The sequence below is a fragment of the Fringilla coelebs genome (assembly GCF_963513975.1).
Source record: "Fringilla coelebs genome assembly, chromosome: 16".
NCBI lineage: Eukaryota > Metazoa > Chordata > Aves > Passeriformes > Fringillidae > Fringilla > Fringilla coelebs.
In genome coordinates, this window is record NC_140042.1 from 5,653,708 (window position 1) to 5,665,761 (window position 12,054).

Sequence of the window (12,054 nt, forward strand, 5' to 3'; positions counted from 1 at the left end):
TTCTTTTCTTTTACCTGGTTGCAATGCTTTTATTCTCAGTAGTCAGTAAATCACAGTAATGACTCCTGGTGGTTCCAGTATTGTACATTAGCAAGGACTTGCAGCGTTCCTAGGAAGAAGGAGCATGGATTGGAGCCTTGTACTTACACACAGCAGAGACCCTTGCAATTAATTCAGTGGTAAAGTACTGTGTTTACTCCCTCACTGTACAGATGTTTATTGAAGCCAGTCTGGTTTGAATTTTGTGCTCTTCATCCTTACAGAGTAGGAGGAGCTGTTGTTAGAACAATTGCTAGAAAGATGTTGTCTTTTCAGGAAATGAATAATAAGAAAATCTCAGAGGTACATAAGAAGACCCCATAGAGCCCCACCTCCTATCCTCCCCCCCAGTTTAGAAATCTTAAAATAGTACCCTGATAGTACCCAAAGCTACAGCCAAAGGGAGGTGGAGTTACTATCAACTCTGTTTACTAAACTTTAAAGGTATGTAAGTAGGAAAGGTTTAAAATACTTGAATCGTGCTGCTAGGGCAGCCTCATTCTGAGAAAATGTTGCATGGCTTTTGTTGAATTATGCCAGAACTGCTCCATATCTTTTAAAGCTGTCCTCAACAACACAGGGCTGGCTTTGTTTTGCTAGAGACGTAGAAAAAGAAGGAAAAACTGCACAGCACAAACATTGAAGGCTTTCTGAAGCTGCCTGCACAATGAAATTGTTCTGATTGAACTCTTGACAAATTATAACCTGCAGGTACAGTGAGGATTTTCCATTTTTGCCTAACACGTATACATTTTGTCTCTTCCATTTTTCCTTCCCTGCAATGCATTCGGCACAGCAAGGGCTGGAAAGAAATCTGATTGTGAAACTGATAAATTGTCTTACATAGTTTCCCTATTTTGGCCATTGCCATGGTCTGGTTCTGAAAGTGCTTGGAATTCTCTTTCTCTCGTTTTGTTTTAACAAGCTTCTTCTCAGTTGCCTATTGCCAGTGCTATATTACCCACAGTGCACATCATTTTTTTTTTCTATCTCCTATTCTACATCAACTCCAAGAGGCCTCGGTGTAAAAGCAGATGAGATGATTTATTTTTATCACTCACTTTTTCTCGTGAGAAAGAGAACCCCTTGGCCCTGCCTTCTCCACTGGCTTCCTCTTAGCACAGGCATTTGCTTCTTGGCAAATGGGGACCATAAAATGCTACTGAGTTAAACCAGCAAAGTGTTTCATTATATTTACTCTGCAATCACTGTGATAGATCCTTTTCTGGTCTAAATAGGTGCAGGCTCACTGGTTTGAGGGCAGTTTGCCTTCTTGGCATCAGGAGGGAATTGGCTCAACCTGGCCAGGTGGCCAGGAGTCATCAGAGAAGCCAGAGAGCAGAGGATCAGCCCCTGTGATTCCAGATCTGATTGCAGTTGTTTGCAATTCCATGCACACTCATGGAAGACACTTTATGTGTTAAAACTTGCTGCGAGCCTTTGATATCTTTGACCTTTTAAAAAAAAAGTCTTCTAAATTTTGATATTCCCTAAGCAGACAGCTGGTATTTTTTGATTGAATAGATAGAGATTTCATGTCTAAACGCATTTCTTGGTTTCACTTTGCTGGATTAGTTCACTGCTCCCTGTATGTTCTCTGCTGCTCACAATCTTTTCCTGCGATTTGTTTTTGAGTGATACTATCAAAAATGTTGCAAAGAATTAAAGGGGCAGAAATGTCCCTGGAAAACCTCCTGCTAGTGTCTCCCTTTGGATCTAAACATGGATATTTGGGTACATACAGTCCCACCTGCAGCTATGCAAAAAATTGCCCTGGTACCTTCTGATTGGAACAAATGCTTGGCTCCCAAGAGCCACAAGCAACCAGACATAGATCCTCTGGGAGGAGGTGGGGAAGGCTTAAAAAAATTGCAAAGCCTGTCAAATTCTTTGGCTTTGGAGAGGGTGAAAAAGGGCCCTCCAAGTGCTGATGCTGAGCCCAGGGTGCAGCGCAGCTCTCTTGGTTGCAGCCTCATGAAACAACAGCTCAAATACCAGAGCTGGTGCCCTATTTTCTTCATCTGCCACCTGAGTAAGTCATCTGGAAAGAGGGCAAGTGATACGTGGTCAACAAAATAAAGAAATCCCTCTGGGCAGCTCTCATTTGCAGCACAATCATAAAAATCCTGGCAGAAAATCAAACCATTTCCATATCAGTTGAGCGCACAGCATTGCCAGCATGGTCGGTGTCAACAGGGCAGGGGCAGGAGACAGAGGCTGCTGTGTTCTTGGTGCTGCAGCTCAGACAGAAGATGAAATCATGGCAGTTCAACGTTTGGAGACTTAACTACTGATTTTCTGGCTTTCTGTTTGTGCTGGAATAAAACCTGCTTGTGCTTGAAAAAAAAAATAAATTGGTTTTTAGGAATGTGTATGCATGTGTTTGGCCATAATTATTTTTAAAAACCTTCAAACACCAGAAATACAGCTAGTTTTGCAGGGCTGTAGCTACAGTCTCTGCTTGGTGGTGGGATGGTTGCAGCACTGTGTTTGTAAGGGCTGTTTTTTGCTGTATTGGCCAGAGAATGATTTTGGGTGTCTTATAAACAAGTGCGTGGTACAGGGAAAAACAACAGACCATATTTTTGGCCTTGGCTGCATTGTTTATGCCTTTAGCAAGCACCACTTACCCAACTTATTCAGTATTTAAAGCTTGTTTTCTCTACATAGTACAGGCCTAGGAACACATGGCTTGAACTAAATATGCCAGCATCAGACCTTTATTGGGGGGATGGAAAATAGGTCTGGTTTTTTCAGTTTTAGATTTTGGCTTGGTTCAGGAACAAATACTTCATATTGTTGAAGTATTTTGGTATATTGATGCTTGTGACATTTTTGTGTTTATTTCAGACACTGAAGATAGAGGGAATAAAAATTTCTAAACCCATTCTACACTTAGTCTCAACTGATTCAAAAGCCAGATTTCCTACAGGGATCTTAAGCATTTGGTACTTTAGGAGGTGATAATTTCCAGAAGGGTGGTTTTCTTTGGTGCCTTTCTGAAAGGCCCAGTTCTTGGCTGAGAAACTTTGGGGCTGCCTGCTGATCCATATCATTGGAGATCTGAGGGTGTTTAATGAATCTCAAATTGAGCATCCAAAAGCAGAAACACTTCAACTCATTAATCACTGTGAGAGATCTTGGCCAAACCATATCAATTAAGAGCAGTAATTCTCCAGAAGAAAAGGAACATGGTGGTGAGTTTTCAGTGACAGTTGTGATATTACTGATTGCTTACATTTATATCAAAGACATGCCCTGGATTCACTTTGGAGTTGTAAATCAACATCACCATAACTTTGGGTGCTTTGCATGTCTCTGTGTTCATTGCACTTCAGAATAATTTTTGATGACATGTCCTTCAAAGGTCTCTTCAAAAATCCAAGTCTTGGCCAAATAAGATTAAGACTTCACTGAATTAAGATTAAAATTTCACCCCATCATATTTTTGGGAGTAAAGAGTATTGGGGTAAATTTGCTGTTGCTGTTAATAGACTTTGGGTTCATTACACTGGCAGCTGAAAGTTTTAGTTTGTGAGTTTTAAAGAGTTTTTTTTTCTGATAAAATTAAAAGGTGATGTAGAAATAAAGTGTGGAACATTTTGGAGAAGGGTGCAGTGCTATACATAATTTATTGGGCACTGTTTGTACAGTCAATTGTTGAGTTATAAATAAAATAGAGGATTAACACAAGGATGAAAGGGTGAAACTGCGGGTAGTTATTTCCTCTGTATTTCTATTAAAAAAAAGGGAAAAGTTTCCAAGTTTGCTCCAACAGTACATTTTGGTTTGGTTATTGATATTCACCGTGTTGTACCTATTTTTGGCTGTATCACATTGGAGACTTTCTGTCTCACAGAGTGCCTTTTCCTCAGTAAATCTTCTGCAGGCTGCAGAGCTTTTCTCAGAGCTCCGTGAGGAGCCCCAGCACAGCCAAGGTGAAACCAGAGGCAGGCAAACCAGCCTCTGCCACACTGAATTCCCAGTCCCAGAGCTGCTGAGGAACAGCTGGACTTCCCTCATGGACACAAAGTCCCTTGGGGCTGTTCCAGTTTGGCACCCACCTGTGTGGCTGTTTCTCCATCCCTGGAACCTCAGCTCCCGGTTCCAGCTGGAGCATTGGCACAGGGACCAGCTCCAGAGATCTGTCTGTACCAGGCAGATGGTTTCTGCCAGCAGAGAAATCCCTGGAAGTGGAGAAATGCTGAACCTAAGTAAGATCACAAAAATGAGCTTAGTGGGTTTAAGAATAAGATCCACGGACTTTTCAGAATAATTTGCTGTAGGTCTTTGCATTGGTGCTCAGAATGAAGTGAGGAAGAAGTTTCTCCTGGATGCCTCAGAGCAGGCTCTGTGTCCATGGTGGAGTTGTTTCCTGAGTGTGAACAGGAATAGCACAGAGACTTGAATCCACGGGCTCTGGGTGACTGTGAGCAGCAGAGAACACCTCCTCCTGTGTGTTTGCTAGGGCCCTTTAATTCACCTCTCTTCATTTGAGATTTCACCCTCTTTGCTTAATGGGAAGATTAACCATATTCCAAAGGCCTCCAAGTGTGCAGCTGTCTGTTAAGTTCATGGATTCAAGTCTCTTGTGCTTGGACTTGATGAAAACAACAGGAGTAAGATATATCATTTTGTTATATGTAGGCCATGGGCTGAGCATCCCTTGCAGGTGCTGCAGGAGGTGCCTGGTTTGAAATCTCCCAGTTCTCCTGCTGGGAGTGGTGCTGACGCAGAGCTGTGATCCTGAGCAAAAACATTCAGACTGATGAAGAGGAAAGACATGAGCAATTTGAACTTAGGAGTGAAACATTTCCTAGAACTGAGCCTGAATAAAGTCTGGAACAGCTGAACAGGAAATAAGCTAATAATGGGATTTTACAATATGCATTTCCCATATAAGGCATTGAAATGTAGCATAGGTTTATGGATTTGGTGGCTGATCTTCTGCCTGTTTTGGTGAAGAACTTCGGTTCCTTCCCTGTTTGTGTAGTTGTGTGTGTGAGGTCCTTTCTCCACTCCAGACTGAAGTGTTTCATCTCACCACTGTCGTCAGTGGTCCCTGGATGGGCCATTCTAGGCCAGACCAGGGAAGAGAGCAGCCAACAATCCCCTCTTGCTGCCCTTTGTTTTTGTTGGGGAGCCATTTCCTTTAGCCCTTGAGGCTGATGCATAGGAAGGGGAAGAGAGGTGGGGAGCGCCCGTCTCGGTGTGGTTCATGCTTCTGAAAATAAGTTCCCCAAAATCTGATGTGGGGAAAGGAAGCCCTGGCTCCACAGAGCCTGCTGTCTCCCTCAATAAACAAAGGACTGGCTTTGGGCACGTTGCCCGAAGTGTTGGTGCAGGGTGTGTTCCCATCCCCACTGCTCTGCCTGGCCTTTTAAGGCGATGTGACAGCGAGCTGGAGCCACGGCAAGGTGTGTAATTCAGCTGTGATTAATGAGCACGAGGCTCTTCTGCAGCTTCCCTCTTTCTGCAGCATCGCTCGGATTCCTTCTCACCAGTAACTCGCTGAGATTTTCAGAGTTTGGCCCCTTCTGCGCTGCGAGTGCAATCTCCTGCCAGCTCTTATGCTACATTAATTTAGAGCCAACTACCTTTCCAAATGTGCTCTCTACTGTGGAACAGGTTTTGCTTGTAAATGCAAGGCCAGATGTTCAGAAGAGGAGAGCTCCCGTTTGGGCATCTGGCAGTCGCTGCTGGGCCACAAACCCATCACAGCTGAAAATCTGAAATCTCTCTGCTTAGGCAACACAGGACTCAGGCTGGCCAGTTTGTGCACTGCTCTAAGAGGTGCCTTTCTCCATTTAGTTCAGGAGCTCTTTCAAAACAGCACACACCAAGTTGCAGTCTCAGTTTTAAACCACAGCTTGTGCCTAACAAGTTATTTTGATTTCTTGCCGAGCAGGGGTTCACTTTCCAGTTATAGCTAATGTTTTCCTTTCCTTTTTCTGCAAAATCTGTTAACAAAGGCTAAATAAACAATGAAGGTAGGTCTACTGGCAAGATAAGAAATAGGTCTGATTTGTTAATAAATGTTTCTTTTTTTTTTTTCCAGTGACATATTTGACGCCATGTTCCCTGTCACACACATCGCAGGAGAAACAGTCATACAACAGGGTAATTCTTCCTGTCATTTTTCCTTCTGTGTGTTTGCTAGGATGCTTTAATTCACATCTCTCCATTTGAGGTTCCACCCTCTTTGCTCAATGGGAAGATTAACCATATTCCAAAGGCCTCCAAGTGTGCAGCTATATGATAAACTGATGGATGCAAGACTCTTGATACACATGCAGAGAACCCCACTCTGGTGGATCTTCAGGGTTTCAAAGTGCTACAGTTAAATGGAGATAAACAGCACTTCAAATTAAAATGTTCATTCCTTAACTGAAAATCAGTCAGGAAGTAAACCCCAGCTCAGGATGAGTAAGGGTGGCACAGGCAAGCTGAGAGTAATTAGAGATGGAAAATATTTTTATGGTTGTTGGGAATATTCAACACCTCATTGTGCTGTATCAGAGCTATCACACTTGGCAATTTACCTGCATGCCTGCAGCACATCAGGGAGGACTTCATTACCCTCAGGCTATATTAAAACCTCCTGAGTGTTTACCCTGAATGAAGCATTGAATCAATCAAAAGAGATAAATTAATGCAATTGAAAGGTATTAATAGCAAGAAATCATAGCGATACTTTGATTTATGAAGGCAAATAAGCAAGAATGTTTCAGAAAATTAATCTCTCTGTAAGTAATCTGGTGTACAAACCTGTGCAAATATGTACAGGATTAAATACAGGACAGGAAGTTATTGAATAGCTTGGCAGTCCTTCAGGAAACAATCACCTTTTGTATTTTGCTTCCAGGTGATGAGGGAGACAACTTCTATGTGATTGACCAAGGCGAGGTGGATGTAAGTATGCTCTTGCAGTATAATATTTATTTTGAAGCTGCAGAATAAAACTGTGTGCTTTGGCAGAGAGCTCCAGCCAGCCACGTGCTGTGGGTCTGTCTCCTTTCTTCTTGAACTAGATTTCACAGGACTGGTTTCATTACTTTGCTTTTGTTGTGTTAAGTTATTTGTTCATAGTTTTAAATTTGGCATGTGTTACATCCTACCTTATTTGTCCATTCCAAGCAGGAAATCAAAACCAAGCAAATGACATTATCTTCAGAGCCCTAACCACACCTGGAGGTGTGCAGTGTTTGGCAGAGCAGGCCACCATGCTGGAATGCACCCGAGGGTTCATAATGAAAATATTTTCTTTAATCAGTTAGCTTAGCTCATGTGTTGCTTGTTTTTGTTTTGTTTTGTTTTGTTTTGTTTTCCAGAAATTGAGATACAGCCTCAGGCAGTGAGTTTCATCTTAGAAACCTTAATTTGCTTTTAAAATTAGGTCCAAATATAAGAACAATGCAGCATATTAATAAAGCAAGGATTATTATAAGCGTAAAGTGATCTGTTAGACCACAAAATGTTTACAGGGGTATGCAGTGGTTTAATCAGCAAGTCTTTGAAAAGAAGCTTCTTTCTGAACCTGCCTTCCAAATCATAAATTATTCACCTCCTATCTTTTCTCTCCTGTATGAAACTCTCCCTTTTGCAGTTTTGCTGCAAGCCCATATCCACAGTAGCTGGGTAGGACAGACTTTCTCATTAGCAGCTTTACTCTTCAGATGCCCACATGAGTTTGGTTTGGCATATTTAAAGAAGAAGGTGATTTATTTTAAATCCAGGCGGGAGGCACAGAGTTATTTTAGTGAAAGTTATTTTCTTTTAGCACTCTGTTTGTGTCAGGAGACCATCTAATTGGTATTGTTGGGAATTGAGAAACCTCACATGCTGCCTCTGCCTCTGGAAGTTGCTCCTCAGGAAATCTGTCTGACTCACTGTTCCTATCAGACAGCCCTCTCAACAGCAAACACTGCCACATCCACAGGGCCAGAAAATAAAAGGGCAATATTTATAGAACAGTGTTAAAATTTAGTTTTAAAATAATTGGCTTGGGACCGATAGGGAGCTAAATGAGTCCACTGGCTTTGAACCAGACCCGCAAACACGCAAATGCACATGTTGAAGTTACAGATTAATCCTCTTTAAAAATCATTTGTCCTCCCTCAACACCTTTAGGAAAGCTTTCTTCAGTGTTCAGCTCTGGGACAGCGAGGGACTGAATGGCATCAGACAACAGTTTGCGAAACCCTTGTAATTAATTGCAAAAGAGTTAATATTCTATATGCACATGCTGCTCTTAAAGAACAGGGACAAGGTCGGGTTTCACTGAGTAGATTGTGACTTGGATTTCATGAGCATTGTCATTCCCTACTCCCCTGAAATCAGCCTGTAGCTGCTAGGACAGATTAAGGTGGCCATATCCACCACAATGTCACCCTGACACTTACCAGAGACAGGCACAGACATCACCTGTGGGGCAAATGCTTCCTAACAAGACTTAAAAATGTAATTTGGACTGTGCTCGTCCAGAGACCAGCTTAGCTTCAGTGTCTGCCCAAACTCTTCTGTGACCAGCTCTGGCACTGCCCCACCTCAGCCCTGCCCAAGGTGCTCCTGATGCACCTTCCCACTGCTCCCCATCTGCTCAGCTTGCTTCTTCCTCCTTCCTAAGATTTTCCTAAACCTTCAGCCAAAACACCCCCTGAATTCCAGTGCAAGGTGCTGTGCAAGGCAGGAGGCTTTGCTCACACAGGAGCCACAGGCTGGAAGTTCCCTGCATTAAGTGGGAAGCTGCAGGGAGGTGATCCCAGCTTCCCCCTGAGAGCAAAGCCTGTTCCAGGGCACCAGGGCAGGGTGAGCTGCTCCCGTGTGCGGCAGCAGCTCCCAGAGCCCCTGGGCAGGCACCACCACCCTGGGCACGGCGCTCCCCAAAGAGTTCTGCCGCTTTTTGGGCAGAACTGCTGAAATCCCCGCTGTCTGAGGAAACCCCAGGCCACTAGTAAGGGAGCTGCTGTTCATTTAAGCCTTGCCAGATACTTTTTTGGCGTGCTTCCATGCTTCTCCAAGAAAGAAAAGTGACTTGGAGTGGAGACAATTGACCCTGAGACTTAGAGCCTCGAGCCATTTTCTGCCTGGTTCAGCCGGTGCTGGCACGTGCACAGAGGCTGGAACCCCTGGCCAGGGTCTCTGCTGCCATTCCCTGATCTGCTTGGGAGAGGCAGGAGTGCCAGGAGTGGTGGATTCAAGGAGCAGTTTGCCCTGGAGTCATTGTGACTGATAGGCACCCTGGTTTTCCATACACAGACATAAGGGAGGTGGCAAATGTCATCATGAAATCCCTACCCGTGGAAGAAAGTCATGACAAAATGGAAAAAAAAAAAACAAAACTCCAATAAAATCTACCAACCAAGCAACCAAAACCAAACAGAAACCACCAACAAAGTGAGAATAACAAAATCAATGTGTGGCGTTTTGAGTTAAAAAAGCTGCAGCATGTAAAAGTAATTTTTGTTCGAGTTTTGGCACAGGCACCCCACAGGCTAAGTAAGAACTTTCTAAAATTTTCCCTTACAGAATAATCTGAGTCAAATTAGAAGGACCATAAAATATTTTTTTAATAGAATAGCACTTCATTCTCAACTCTTTCATTTTCTGAGAGTATAAACAAGCCCTGTTGGCACAGAACAAAATATCTGTACATTTTCTTCTGCGGGCCAAGGGATGGGCACAAATTTTCACAGGTAAAAGAAGGATTTTAGAATGAGGAAGACATGGAAAACATGGGGTTTTCCTTTCTTCTGCTGTATCCTACAAATCAGGTACACTTTCACCAAAGCTGGCATTATTGTATTTTCACAGTTTTCCTCTTTAGCACATCAGGATTAAGGAGAATTTTATCTCCTGACTGTCCCTGCAGATGGGTACAGGGCACACGAGGTAGATGGAGGCACAAACTTTGAAGTCTTAGAGGTCACTTGTCTACTGGAAGCTTTCCTGCTCAGACAAGTGGGAACATGTGCCAAAAAGGAGCTGGCAGAACTTAAATTATAGTTTCCAGTAAAGATGTTGAAAGTACCTGCTAAAATATGACTTGCAAAAATCTCTAATCCATATTTCTAAGTATAAAGTGACTTCCTGTTTGTTATTTTAGTCTCACAACCTCACATTTTTTTACTTTAAAAAGTGCCCTTTTTGAACAGATGTATTTTTTTTTAGACCCAGCAACTTCCTATTCTATTTAATGTCACAGCAACTTTCTCTACAGGCATTCTCAGGTTTTCTTCTTGTAAGACAACAGCAGCCAAGCTGTGGTACAGTGAAAATCAAAATGAAAAAACTTTCCAGGGTTTTGTTCTTTATTTCTGTATTTACTGTATAAATCTCTATTTGAAGCTATACATGAATACTGTGGACAATAGATTAAATTATTTCTTGATTGTAGGTCAAATCTTCCTGGAGCCCTTATTTGTATATACAAACTGTCTAATTTGAGTATACAAAGATGAAAATTGCACAGTGTTTTATGTGAGAATACTGTTGGATTTTAAAATGAGTTATATTTAATGGTCAGATTCCATAGATTGCCTCTAGTTTAAATTATTTCATCATCAATGATTTTTCTAATATTGGAAGGTTGCCTTTTGAAATTTGAAGCAGAATATTTTAATGTTTGGAGTTTTTCAACTTGAACTTTTAAGGATTCTTAAGGCAGTCTCCAAGTTCATATGTTCAAATTCAAACTTAGAAGTAAAACACTGTCTTTGAGAAAACTACCCACATGAAAATACCCCTCATGTCTAAGCCTTGTTCATTTTTCCAAGAATAAATAAAACCCATCTTCATTTTCAGAGGACAAATATTAAGGCTTGACAAGACACAAAGCACAAATTATTACAAACAGATACAAGGGAGAGGATTTAAGACAAGAATTACCATGCCTGGAACAAATTAGGTTGTCCACCAGATCACAAAGTGGCAGCACAAAAAAAAAAAAATTTAAAATGCTAGAAATTAACTTGAAATCAGCAATACAAAATTAAAGGAGAAATAAATTCACTCCAGTGAAGCTCAGAATGCTCATGGCAAGGTTTTTTTTTGCATCTCCAGAGACGAAGGTGAGGGAGGCCCAGGTTCATTCCTGTGTCACTGAATGTTGGATGATTCTGCAACTTCTCCCACAGTTAGTGCCCATGGGTATCACAGCCCATTTGCCTCCTAAAAATAAAATTAAATGAACCAAACTGTGTGAGTCTCAAGCCCCCAGAAACTGTGGTGTTCATATTAGATGATGGAAACCAATAGAAACAAAGTAGAAATATATTATAGAAATAAAGTACTTTTGCTCTGTGAAAAGTAGATGGTCCCTGATGGCTTGGTCATATTTGGGCATCTGCACTTCCACTTTTCAGCTGCATGAAAGAAGGTTCCAGCTGTTATGGATCTGTGACTGGCAGGTCAAGTGACAATTAGGAATAATTCATTTATGCACTCACCACTTTGGTGAGAGTTCAAAAATGCCTAAAACTGGCTCAGCCAAAACCTCAGCCCAGCATTTTTTAGGATAAATAGGGAGATCATCTGAGCTGCTGCCATATAAAATCGACTTTCATAAGCTGTTCTGAGCCTAAAATAGCTTTGCTTCCCACACCTTACAAACAGAACTTCTTTCCTTTCCACTCCTTTTTAAAAAATCTATTTTAAAGGGATTTATAGTGCAGCTGAACTCTGTTAAAGGGCAGGATGGCTTTGTAGTGTGCCATCAGTGCACTTCAACTTCATCTCAAACACAGAAGTTGAGTGTTGACTTAGGCCTTTGCAGAGAATGAAGTCCAATGGTTTTTCTTCTAGAAAACAACTTATTCTCAAACTGTTTTCTTTCTCAGAGACTGATATTTGAAATGACATTTTATTGGGGGTGAGTGCTGGGCCCAGTGGCTGTCGGATCAGTGATGTGGTTTCACCTCAGAGCCCTTTAACCCTGACACCCTTAGGGTGGAGGAGTGACCATTTGCATAAACTGTTTAAGGCGAGATGTCAAACATGTTTTGTACAGCCTTGTCA

At 42.0% G+C, this 12,054-nt stretch overlaps 1 protein-coding gene across 2 annotated transcripts in view; it reads left to right on the plus strand.

Annotated features, from left to right (window-relative positions):
• The window catches only part of PRKAR1B (protein kinase cAMP-dependent type I regulatory subunit beta), a 91,703-nt gene that overhangs the window by 45,412 nt on the left and 34,237 nt on the right, over window positions 1-12,054 (plus strand). For both annotated transcript variants that reach the window (XM_084216256.1, XM_084216255.1), the window contains exons 5-6: window positions 6,098-6,159; window positions 6,905-6,951. In XM_084216256.1, the coding sequence (XP_084072382.1) occupies window positions 6,098-6,159; window positions 6,905-6,951 (109 nt within the window). The remainder of the gene's footprint in view (window positions 1-6,097; window positions 6,160-6,904; window positions 6,952-12,054) is intronic.